Genomic DNA, 12,825 nt, shown 5'->3' on the forward strand with positions numbered 1-12,825 from the left:
ATCGTGCAGTGATTTTACCAGTCCGGCCCACTTGGGAGTAGATTTTTTTCCATTTGGCCCCCCAATCTAAAATGAGTTTGACACCCCTGCCTTAACTGCTCATTGTCTTTTTAATGTCAACATTTTTCTCAATTATTAACACTGGGGTGGTGAAACATGTTTTTTTTTCTCACAATTTTCTCAAATTATGGAGTGTTTACGTTAAGTATCATTACGTCGAGTGAGGTGATATGACAGTCTTTCCCGATAGGGGGGCAGTGTACGCTTAAAATGATGACGACACGCCTGTGAATCGCACCGAAGAAGAGTTTAGTACTGATGAACTGCCAGCGTCCTTCTCGTAGCACGTAAGTTTACACTTATATTGTCACTCATTTACGTTTTTAATACCAACTAACTGTCTTATTGACATAAGCAGACATTATTGTTTTGTGTTCGTATGCATTGTGACGTCGAAGAATTGACATTCTGGCAATACAACATGACTAGCTTTTTTGTTTATGTGCCAGCTAATTGTTGGTCAAATAAACAGTAAACAAGGTGAAAGGTGCTCATTGTTTAATAGCAAAGGTGTGATTGGTGACGGCGTGGCTCATGTGGTAGGGCCAGCAACTTGAGAGTTCCTGGTTCCATTCCCAGCTTCAGCCAATGTCCGATGAGAAAGACACTTCACCCTTACTCCTGATGGGTCGTGGTTAGGGTCTCGCATTGCATATCATGCATGAATGTGGAAATAATGTCAAAGCACTTTGAGTACCTTCCATTTTAATCCATTTTACATAAATCCATCGAACGTGGTTGCACAAAGCTAGAATTAAAGGCCTGCTGAAATGCGATTTTCTTATTTAAACGGGGATAGCAGGTCCATTCTATGTGTCATACTTGATCATTTCGCGATATTGCCATATTTTTGCTGAAAGGATTTAGTAGAGAACATCGACTATAAGGTTCGCAACTTTTGGTCGCTGATAAAAAAAGCCTTGCCTGTACCGGAAGTAGCAGACGAGTAGCGTGACGTCACAGGTTGTGGAGCTCCTCACATCCGCACATTGTTTACAATCATGGCCACCAGCAGCGAGAGCGATTCGGACCGAGAAAGCGACGATTTCCCCATTAATTTGAGCGAGGATGAAAGATCCGTGGATGAGGAAAGTGAGAGTGAAGGACTAGAGGGCAGTGGGAGCGATTCAGATAGGGAAGATGCTGTGAGAGGCGGGTGGGACCTGATATTCAGCTGGGAATGACTAAAACAGTAAATAAACACAAGACATATACAGGTAAAAGCCAGTAAATTAGAATATTTTGAAAAACTTGATTTATTTCAGTAATTGCATTCAAAAGGTGTAACTTGTACATTATATTTATTCATTGCACACAGACTGATGCATTCAAATGTTTTTCATTTAATTTTGATGATTTGAAGTGGCAACAAATGAAAATCCAAAATTCCGTGTGTCACAAAATTAGAATATTACTTAAGGCTAATACAAAAAAGGGATTTTTAGAAATGTTGGCCAACTGAAAAGTATGAAAATGAAAAATATGAGCATGTACAATACTCAATACTTGGTTGGAGCTCCTTTTGCCTCAATTAATGCGTTAATGTGGCGTGGCATGGAGTCGATGAGTTTCTGGCACTGCTCAGGTGTTATGAGAGCCCAGGTTGCTCTGATATTGGCCTTCAACTCTTCTGCGTTTTTGGGTCTGGCATTCTGCATCTTCCTTTTCACAATACCCCACAGATTTTCTATGGGGCTAAGGTCAGGGGAGTTGGCGGGCCAATTTAGAACAGAAATACCATGGTCCGTAAACCAGGCACGGGTAGATTTTGCGCTGTGTGCAGGCGCCAAGTCCTGTTGGAACTTGAAATCTCCATCTCCATAGAGCAGGTCAGCAGCAGGAAGCATGAAGTGCTCTAAAACTTGCTGGTAGACGGCTGCGATGACCCTGGATCTCAGGAAACAGAGTGGACCGACACCAGCAGATGACATGGCACCCCAAACCATCACTGATGGTGGAAACTTTACACTAGACTTCAGGCAACATGGATCCTGTGCCTCTCCTGTCTTCCTCCAGACTCTGGGACCTCGATTTCCAAAGGAAATGCAAAATTTGCATGGTTGGGTGATGGTTTGGGGTGCCATGTCATCTGCTGGTGTCGGTCCACTCTGTTTCCTGAGATCCAGGGTCAACGCAGCCGTCTACCAGCAAGTTTTAGAGCACTTCATGCTTCCTGCTGCTGACCTGCTCTATGGAGATGGAGATTTCAAGTTCCAACAGGACTTGGCGCCTGCACACAGCGCAAAATCTACCCGTGCCTGGTTTACGGACCATGGTATTTCTGTTCTAAATTGGCCCGCCAACTCCCCTGACCTTAGCCCCATAGAAAATCTGTGGGGTATTGTGAAAAGGAAGATGCAGAATGCCAGACCCAAAAACGCAGAAGAGTTGAAGGCCACTATCAGAGCAACCTGGGCTCTCATAACACCTGAGCAGTGCCAGAAACTCATCGACTCCATTCCACGCCGCATTAACGCAGTAATTGAGGCAAAAGGAGCTCCAACCAAGTATTGAGTATTGTACATGCTCATATTTTTCATTTTCATACTTTTCAGTTGGCCAACATTTCTAAAAATCCCTTTTTTGTATTAGCCTTAAGTAATATTCTAATTTTGTGACACACGGAATTTTGGATTTTCATTTGTTGCCACTTCAAATCATCAAAATGAAATGAAATAAACATTTGAATGCATCAGTCTGTGTGCAATGAATAAATATAATGTACAAGTTACACCTTTTGAATGCAATTACTGAAATAAATCAAGTTTTTCAAAATATTCTAATTTACTGGCTTTTACCTGTATATACTCTATTAGCTACAACACAACCAGGCTTATATTTAATATGCCACAAATTAATCCCGCATAACAAACACCTCCCCCCTCCCGTCCATATAACCCGCCAATACAACTCAAACACCTGCACAACACACTCAATCCCACAGCCCATAGTACCGTTCACCTCCCCAAAGTTCATACAGCACATATATTTCCCCAAAGTCCCCAAAGTTACGTACGTGACATGCACATAGCGGCACGCACGTACGGGCAAGCGATCAAATGTTTGGAAGCGTACTCACGGTACCGCGTCTGCGCATCCAACTCAAAGTCCTCCTGGTAAGAGTCTCTGTTGTCCCAGTTCTCCACAGGCCAATGGTAAAGCTTGACTGTCATCTTCCGGGAATGTAAACAATGAAACACCGGCTGTGTTATCCGGCACAACAGTCAGGGGGTGCATTCTACGGCGGGGGTGCGTTATACGGCACAACACCTGCCGCAATACACCGCTTCCCACCTACAGCTTTCTTCTTTGCTGTCTCCATTGTTCATTGAACAAATTGCAAAAGATTCACCAACACGGATGTCCAGAATACTGTGGAATTTTGCGATGAAAACAGACAACTTAATAGCTGGCCACATGCTGTCCCAAAATGTCCTCCACAATCCGTGACGTCATGCGCTGACGTCATCATACCGAGACGTTTTCAGCAGGATATTTCGCGGGAAATTTAAAATTGCACTTTAGTAAGCTAACCCGGCCGTATTGGCATGTGTTGCAATGTTAAGATTTCATCATTGATGTATAAACTATCAGACTGCGTGGTCCGTAGTAGTGGGTTTCAGTAGGCCTTTAAATATTTCTGTCAAAGAAAATGATATAGAAAATAAGGGCCTTACTCTGATTTTAATCCCCTTTGCCATCAAGGCAGAAAAGAAAGGAAATGTCAACAAAACCAAGGAAAATATACAACATAAAGTAGCAAGAAACACGTCAATAACGAATGAAGCAAAATATGTTCTAATTTAGACCAAAAATCACTTAATATTCTCTACTGCTCACTTGGAATTGGGGGTTAAATCACCAAAAATGATTCCAGTTTTTAACAAAGTTTTAATGCACAAAGGTTTTATCCAAGTCTTTCTCCCGCAGAACGTGACTTTTCAGTCACGTCCGTATCACCTCTTTCCCCCCTGATCTCGGCCGCTCACTGTTAAAGACAACAGATGATTAGATTAACACGTACCACCTGGGAAATCTAATCACCTGTCAGCTGTGTCTCGCCGTCAACACATGGCCCGCCCCCATCCGATGGTGCTTGTCCTCAGCACCATAGACAGAGGCGGTGACCTTTGCTCTTGCAGGCGCGCTGGCCACACCTCCCTCCACAATAACCTTAGAGGAAAATCAAATTTAAAACATTTGTATGCTCGTACAACACTTAAAACCTTTAGTATATACGTATGTGGAATTAAATTATGGAACGGATCAACCAAAGAAATCAAACAAAGCACCAATATGTTTCAGTTTAAGAGACTGTTCAAACTACAAGTGTTCACAAAGTACACACAACAAGAATTATGATGAACATCTTCAACCCTTTTTTTTTCCTTTTATTTGTTTTTTTTATTGAGACAAAGATTGTTTATGTTTTTAATATTTGTATGCTTACTATGGTATACTATTTATTATTTATTTGTTCACTGTTCTGTTAGAGAGGACAAGGAAATTGGATAAAATTGCTATGGTATGAAAAGGGGTTGGATTAAATAAGCTCTGCTTCTTCCTACTCCTTTTCGGACGTGTTGTAATGAAACAACTGGAATTGTGTGATGCATTACATTATGTCGTATGCACAGCACCTCGGTTACAAAGGATGGAAAGGATAATGCACACGAGGGCACAAAAAGAGGGCGAAAACAAAAGGTGTATAAAGTAGACTAAAAATTTACCATACAAGCAATATGAAATATAACATACCGTATTTTTCGGATTATAAATCGCTCCGGGGTATAAGTCGCACCGGCCGAAAATGCATAATAAAGAAGGAAAAAACATATATAAGTCGCACTATATATGTGCGCCCCCCCTCCTCCCTCCCGTTGGCTCCAGACAGAGCCGATTTTTGATGCAATATTTCTTTATTGAGCACAGGAGCACCCCGACGTGTCTTATTTCATTTCATTTTTATTTATCTCCTTCATTGATGTGCATCTTTGATCTATAGACAATTATACCTCAATTATACATTTACACATCAATGCTTGAGAAGGATCAGGATGAAGAAAAATCTTATATTTTTCTGCCCCTTTCAACATAATACGTAGTCTTACTTAATGATATCATATAAACCAACAATTACATCCAAATATAATGAAAACAAACAAAAAAACACACAAAAAAACACAAGAAGGGCAAAACTTCATGATGTACAAACCGAACAAAAGAAGTAATATACACCTCACGGGATGATACAAAACAAATACAAAACCAGGAAAAAAATAAGTAAAATAATAAATATAATATATTGGACGGCGTGGCGCAGTGGAAGAATGGCCGTCCGCGACCCGAGGGTCCCTGGTTCAATCCCCACCTAGTACCAACCTCGTCATGTCCGTTGTGTCCTGAGCAAGACACTTCACCCTTGTTCCTGATGGGTGCTGGTTAGCGCCTTACATGGCAGCTCCCTCCATCAGTGTGTGAATGTGTGTGTGAATGGGTAAATGTCGAAGTAGTGTCAAAGCGCTTTGAGTACCTTGAAGGTAGAAAACCGCTATACAAGTACAACCCATTTATCATTTATCATTTATAAAGCAAAATGTAAACACTTATGGCTGTCCATATGATCTTATTGTTCTGTCTTTTAATATTTTTTTAATTGGAAATATTTTTACAATCTTTTATCTCATTGTAAAGAGAATTCCATAGTTTAACCCCCACCACTGATATGCACATTTCTTTTAAAGTTGTCCTTGAATACTGATGTTGGAAATTACCTTTTCTACTATGCTCTTCATTCTCAGAAGTGATGACAAACATTTTTTGTAAATTTGCTGGTAATGTTTTACTTTTAGCCTTAAACATGACACATAATCTCTGTAATTTTACTAGCTCCTGTAATTTCAATAAACCCGAATTAATAAATAATATGTTAGTGTGTTCTTAATAATCTACTTTATGAATAATCTTTATAGCTCTTTTCTGTGGTAGTTGATACAGAGAAAGTTGCGGTGCACAAGGAATACAATTTGAAACGTCATTATACAACTAGACATGCTGAGGAGTATGCAAAATAACAGGGAGATGAGAGAGTGAACCGGGTTGCAAATTTTAAAACCAGTCTACTGAGGCAACAAGATTTCGTCAAGAAAGCAAGCGAAAAGAGCGATGCAGCAGTCAAAGCTAGCTACATGGTGAGTGAGATGGTTGATAGGGCGGGAAAGCCATTCAAAGAAGATGAATTCATTAAAAAGTGCATGTTAGATTTTTTTTAAGAAATATTTTCTTGCGGCCCAGCCTCACCCAGTTTCTGCATCCAGTGGCCCCCAGGTAAATTGAGTTTGAGACCCCTGTGCTTACTCCAAACTTTCTTTCTGCTGCTCGATTGCCGTTTTCTGCTGCATATTTCACTACTTCCAGCTTGTAACCTGCAGTATATGATTTTTATTCAGCCCTTCTCAGTTTTTATAAGTTACCGCCAATGTTGAAATGATCAATTTTCATAGGTACGGAAGTAGTAGCAGGTAGCATCTTTTTTTCCCACAATGCACTTCTGCCATGACCCGCCCCCCGCCGAATTGTTATTGGTTGACGTGTGTGTGTGACGATTACTGATATACGCCTAGTCTCTTACGTGAATGAGATAAATAATATTATTTGATATTTTACTGTAATGTGTTAATAATTTCACACATAAGTCGCTCCTGAGTATAAGTTGCACCCCCGGCCAAACTATGAAAAAAATCTGCGATTTATAATCCGAAAAATACGGTATATGTAATATTTACATATTATATATACATGATATAATATATACTGATATATTATTATATTATATTACGATATAATGTATAACAATTCCCAATTACCATGTACAATATTACAGTATATTGTACAATATTACAGAATATAACCATGCTTCATTCTTTCCGGTTTCTTCCGACTAAAAAAGAAAAACCTATATATATATATATATATATATATTGAACGTTTTATCAAATGCGTTTTTTGTTGATATCGATTACGTGTCTCTCGCGATAGCCCTAGGAAGGATGCACCAGGTGGAGGAGATAAAAGACGGCGGAACCCTGGTCGAGGGCGAGGCCGAGGTAAATTTGTCACAAGACAAGTGGAGGAAGACGTCAAGCCAGAGCAGAATGGAGAGGGAACGACACCAAAAGGAATCTGTCAGACTATGTGTCCTGCTGTGGAGCTGCAAAAGCGGGAGACCCAAAACCGTCTGCACCGCTTCGAGATGCTGGCGGGCACGGAGAAAGACCGGCGACCCCGGGTTGACCCCCTGCGCGCAGTTAAGGAGTATACGAGACCGGCGGCCGGGAAAGATGCCACTAACACCGCTGACCTCAGACCTCCAGCTGTGTTGTTAAAAACTGTGTGTTACCTCATCGATGAGGTTGCTGCTGATCCACATCTGTGTCCTTGGACTGAGGCTAGTACCTGTTCATAGTCATCCACTAACATGATATTATTCTACAAACCCTAACTGAACATTTTTACATTGTGTAACAGGTGTATAGCTTTGTGTTTGACCGCCTGCGCAGCATCAAGCAGGACATGATCATCCAAAGGGTGCACGGGCCGGAGTGCGCTGCCATTTTAGAGCGGACTGTACGCTTTCTCATCTACGCCTCCTACCGGCTTTGTGGTGAGCCTCTACGACTTTACGACCCGCGTATCAACGACACACACCTCCAGGAGATCTTGAGCTGGCTGCTGGACTGCTACGCACAAGGAAGAGCACATCATGCCAACCAAGAAGAATTCCACGCTCTCAGTTTGCTGTATAACTTAGGTGGGTTTTGCAGTTTTTATATTTAACATATTGATGTTTTTAATTGGTACACATGCACAATCTAATAACCTCCAACACAAGAGCTGTACATGGCTGTAACTACAACAACAATAATAAATATATTCAGTATTAATAACAGCTCTCAACTTAAGTAACATTAAATATTATATAATAAAAGTAGAAGTTAACTCCAGTAAAATAAAGCTTAACCCTCTCGGTACATTACATACAGGGTTGCCTATACCAGTGTTTTGGTACCGGTACCAACATGTATTTTGATACTTTTCAAAATAAAGGGGACCACAAAAAATTTAATTATTGGCTTTATTTTAACTGAAAATCTTAAGATACATTAAACATATGTTTCTTATTGCACTCAAAGAACAATTCAATCAAATTAAATAGGATCGTGAACATACTAGACAACTTCTCTTTTAGTAGTACCGTATTTTCCGGACCATATGGCGCACTGCCGATGAGCGGGTCGAGTCAGGGTTATTTTCATTCAAAAGTCGCACCGGATTATGGACTATGGACTGGACTCTCACTATTATGTTAGATCTACTATGGACTGGACTTTCACAATAGTATGTCAGACCCACTCGCCGTCCATTACATCCGGTCTCCCCACCCACATATGCGGTCCTCTCCAAGGTTTCTCATAGTCATTCACATCGACATCTTCACCCGTCATCTTTGTTGTAGCGGTGTAGCGTGCAAAGACGGGAGTGGAAGAAGTGTCAAAAGATGGCGCTAACTGTTTTAATGACATTCAGACTTTACTTCAATCAATAACGGAGCAACATCTCCTCATCCGGAAACAACAACAAGGCTGTAAATGTGTCCCGTGAAAAACCGTCTGACCGGAACTCTCTAATAACTAAAGTTCGTTGGGTGAATAATGTAAACTCACTACACCGGTGTGTTTTAGCGCTTTCATGGCGAGTTTACTGACAGATATAAGTAAGAACTTTACACTACCGTATTTTTCGGACTATAAGTCGCAGTTTTTTTTCATAGTTTGGTGCGACTTATACTCGGGAGCGACTTATGTGTGACATTATTAACACATTACCGTAAAATATCGAATAATATTATTTAGCTCATTCACGTAAGAGACTAGACTTATAAGATTTCATGGGATTTAGCGATCAGGAGTGACAGATTGTTTGGTAAACGTATAGCATGTTCTATATGTTATAGTTATTTGAATGACTCTTACCATAATATGTTACGTTCACATACCAGGCACGTTCTCAGTTGGTTATTTATGCCTCATATAACGTACACTTATTCAGCCTGTTGTTCACTATTCTTTATTTATTTTAAATTGCCTTTCAAATGTCTATTCTTGGTGTTGGGTTTTATCAAATAAATTTCCCCCAAAAATGCGACTTATACTCCAGTGCGACATATGTATGTTTTTTTCCTTCTTTATTATGCATTTTCGGCCGGTGCGACTTATACTCCGGAGCGATTTATATTCCGGAGCGACTTATACTCCGAAAAATACGGTACTTTATATTAGAAATGACAACAGCGGCGGATGAATGTCCCATAACAAGAAGATAGAGAAAAAGAAGAAGCTTATCGACTACGGCGTCGGCACGGACTACAAAGGCGGATTGGCGCAATTTTTCAGGATTTATGCAGATCCATACAGACCTCCTTGCTTGGCACTCAGTATCAAGGGTTGGAATTGGGGGTTAAATCACCAAAATGATTCCCGGGCGTGGCCACCGCTGCTGCTCACTGCTCCTTGATGGGTCAAATGCAGAGGATAATCTCACCGCATCTAGTGTGTGTGTGACAATCATTGGTACTTTAGATCAGCAGGTACCAGAATGTAAGAAAAGTTGCTTTTGCATAATATTGCGAAACAAAACGCCACATATGTCTTACCTTATACACACGCCATAATAATAATCGTTTGTTTAATGTGCCGACAATCCTTCAAGCGGTGCGGCTTCATAGCTTACCAAAGTCGTACTAAAACATTTTGATAGATTTTTGAGCGCCGTGTGTAATGTTCAATATTTTCAATGGAACATATAAAATGTTGGGTGTTGTTCACTTGAGTCATATTGCCATCATAGTGCTGTCTACGTGTATCTCTTATGTTCGACTGCCATCTACTGGTGACACTTATCATTACACCATGTACCAAATAAAATTGATTCGAGGTCGGTAAGCAACACCAGAATTATTCTGTACTTTAGGTTTATAAGGTGCACTGTCGAGTTTTGACGGGGAAAAAAAGGATTTTAAGTGCGCCTTATAGTCCGGAAAAGCTTTGGTAATTTATTGAACCAGAGAATTACGGCTGTGCCCAGAGAGGCAGTTGTAATAAACACAATGTGTCATCCTTCACCACAAGGTTCATTCCAGGCCGCGCAGCACATCATGAAGCTCCCAACACAGCTTCGCCGCTCCCCCGCCGTTGCGCTCGCGCTCTCCATCAACCGGGCCTTTCTGGAGCGGAACCCCGTGCGTTTGCTGCGATTGGCCAGCAAGCTCGCCTTCCTGCAGGGCTGCGCTCTGCACCGTCACCTGACGGCAAGCCGTAAGGACCTGCTGCTGATTTACAGCCACGGCTACAACAGCAGGAACTGTCGCTTCCCCCTTGATATTCTGTCCAAGCTCCTATTTTTGGACAATTCTCTCGCCACAGTTCTCTGTCAGACATACGGGGTGGAGGTCAATCAGGAGAATCAGGTGGCGTTCTCCAAGGCTGCTTTCTCTGAGCCGGAACAGGAAAAACTAAGCTGTCCTCTTTTTCACAATGTTTTGGAGAAGAAACTGAAGGACCTCACCATTGGAAATATTGTTCATGGCTGTACTCGACTGAAATGAAGTACTTCCTGCTCAGGTAAACATGCATTTTTACAAGTGACGGAAGTTACAATAGTTTAGACATCATACTGAGAGCGTTCTAAAATTGTGTTTTTAGCAAACCATCTCAGAATAATGGCATACAGATTGTCTGCACCACTGTTACCTACAACCATAACAAACAATTACTTTTGTAAATGGTAGAGAGAGAAATGTTTTACAGCACCGTTTAATATAAATTGTATTTTTAGCCTTAAGGGAACCTGCTGGAGTATGTTTGTTGGTGCATCCGTGTTCTTATTTGTTAAATAAATGTGAAGAGTAGTACGTTTTTCAATAAATAAACCCATTTGAGACCCAATTTGAGATTAAAGGTGCAAAATGTGAATGCACATCAGATTGACTCACATCTAAAATAAAGATTAATGCTGGATTAGTTCATAATTGTGCCTTTTTTATGCCTACATTGTGAACATTTTTAATGTGTTTAACAGTATTATTTTACAGTGAAATACTGTCATCAAAATGTACTGTAACTTTACAACACATTACTATAAAAATGACAGTACTCTTGTTTCACAGCATTAAACTTAACACTATCCATCAATCCATCCATTTTCTACCGCTTATTCCCATTGGGGTGGCGGGGGGCGCTGGAGCCTATCTCAGCTACAATCGGGCGGAAGGCGGGGTACACCCTGGACAAGTCGCCACCTCATTGCAGAACTTAACACTAAATTACTGTAAATGTAAAAAGTAATGCCTATTAGCCAGTATTTTAAATTTAAATTTACAATGCATTTTTTACAGTATCTGACCACAGCAATACAATGCACTTTGAAACATTTGTGTACACACCCCTCAATAAGCAAATGTGTGTGTGTGTGTGTGTGTGTGTGTGTGCGCGTGTTCTCGCAATGCGTACTTATTGGGGACGTCTTTCTGTTTACAAAGTCACTTTATGGGACGTTTGACGTTATGGGGACCAAAATAAAGGTCCCCTGAAGGGATACCTGTTTACAAAATCACTGTAGGGGATTTGTTTTGGGGACTTTTCCAACTTTTCTTCCCCACTCACAGTGCGACTTTGCTGGGTGGGTTTTGGACATGTCGGGGGCACCCCCGGACTCGGGTGGAACGCGGCTGGACCTGTGGGACTCGAACCTGGGTGTCATTTTTGATCATTTTCGGGACTTTTTCCAACTTTTCTTCCACACTCACAGTGCGACTTTGCTGGGTGCGTTTTGGACATGTCGGGGGCACCCCCGGACTCGGGTGGAACGCGGCAGGACTTGTGGAACCTGGGTGTCATTTTTGATCATTTTCGGGACTTTTGCCCACTTTCCCAACTTTTCTTCCCCACTCACAGTGTGACTTTGCTGGGTGCGTTTTGGACATGTTGGGCACCCCTGGACTCGTGTGGCCGGCTGCAAAAGGTCCCCTGAAGGGGAATTTTTGCTCCCCCCCACCCCTGTGACTATGCTGGGTGCGTTTTGGGCATATTGGGCACCCCAGGACTCGCGTGGCCGGCTGCGGGACTTGTGGTACTCAAACCTGGGTTTTTTTTTTGTGGCCGCGTTAGGGACATTTGCCCTGCTAGCCTGTGTGTGTGTGTGTGTGTGTGTGTGTGTGTGTGTGTGTGTGTGTGTGTGTGTGTGTGTGTGTGTGTGTGTGTGTGTGTGTGTGTGTGTGTGTGTGTGTGTGTGTGTGTGTGTGTGTGTGTGTGTGTGTGTGTTCTCACTTTACTGATAAGAATATCTCCTGTGGTGCACAATGTTCCAGGAAAATGTAAAACTTTGTTTTTATAATGTTAAATTTGTCATTTCGGATCAAAAATTTAAATCATTGAACAATTTGTTTCCCATCATTGAACATTTTTTTCCCATAAGTTTGTTTTTGTTTACAAAATATACATCAAATTAATGTCAAGTTAGATTAACTCAGCAGGCACAAGACATCAAAACAACGTTGGGAACTTGTTGAATTAGGTCCTGACGTTGAGCAACTCAAACCTAACTAACATTGGAACAACATGCTTTTTGATAACGTTTAATCAATGTTGGGTTCTGACATTGATTTGACCAATTTTAATCATTTTCCAACCAATATTTTACAACACAAAT

The 12,825-nt window shown here is 41.2% G+C and overlaps 1 protein-coding gene across 1 annotated transcript; it reads left to right on the forward strand.

Moving 5' to 3' along the window:
* Positions 1 to 215: 215 nt before the first annotated feature.
* On the forward strand, positions 216 to 11,146 carry sac3d1 (SAC3 domain containing 1). Its single transcript, XM_061977878.1, has 4 exons — positions 216 to 347; positions 7,099 to 7,507; positions 7,588 to 7,870; positions 10,248 to 11,146. Exons 1-4 carry the CDS (start codon positions 319 to 321, stop codon positions 10,721 to 10,723), a joined length of 1,197 nt encoding a protein of 398 aa, XP_061833862.1. The 5' UTR covers positions 216 to 318; the 3' UTR covers positions 10,724 to 11,146.
* Positions 11,147 to 12,825: the final 1,679 nt, after the last annotated feature.

This window comes from Nerophis lumbriciformis, linkage group LG18, assembly GCF_033978685.3.
Source record: "Nerophis lumbriciformis linkage group LG18, RoL_Nlum_v2.1, whole genome shotgun sequence".
In the NCBI taxonomy this organism is placed as follows: Eukaryota; Metazoa; Chordata; class Actinopteri; order Syngnathiformes; family Syngnathidae; genus Nerophis; species Nerophis lumbriciformis.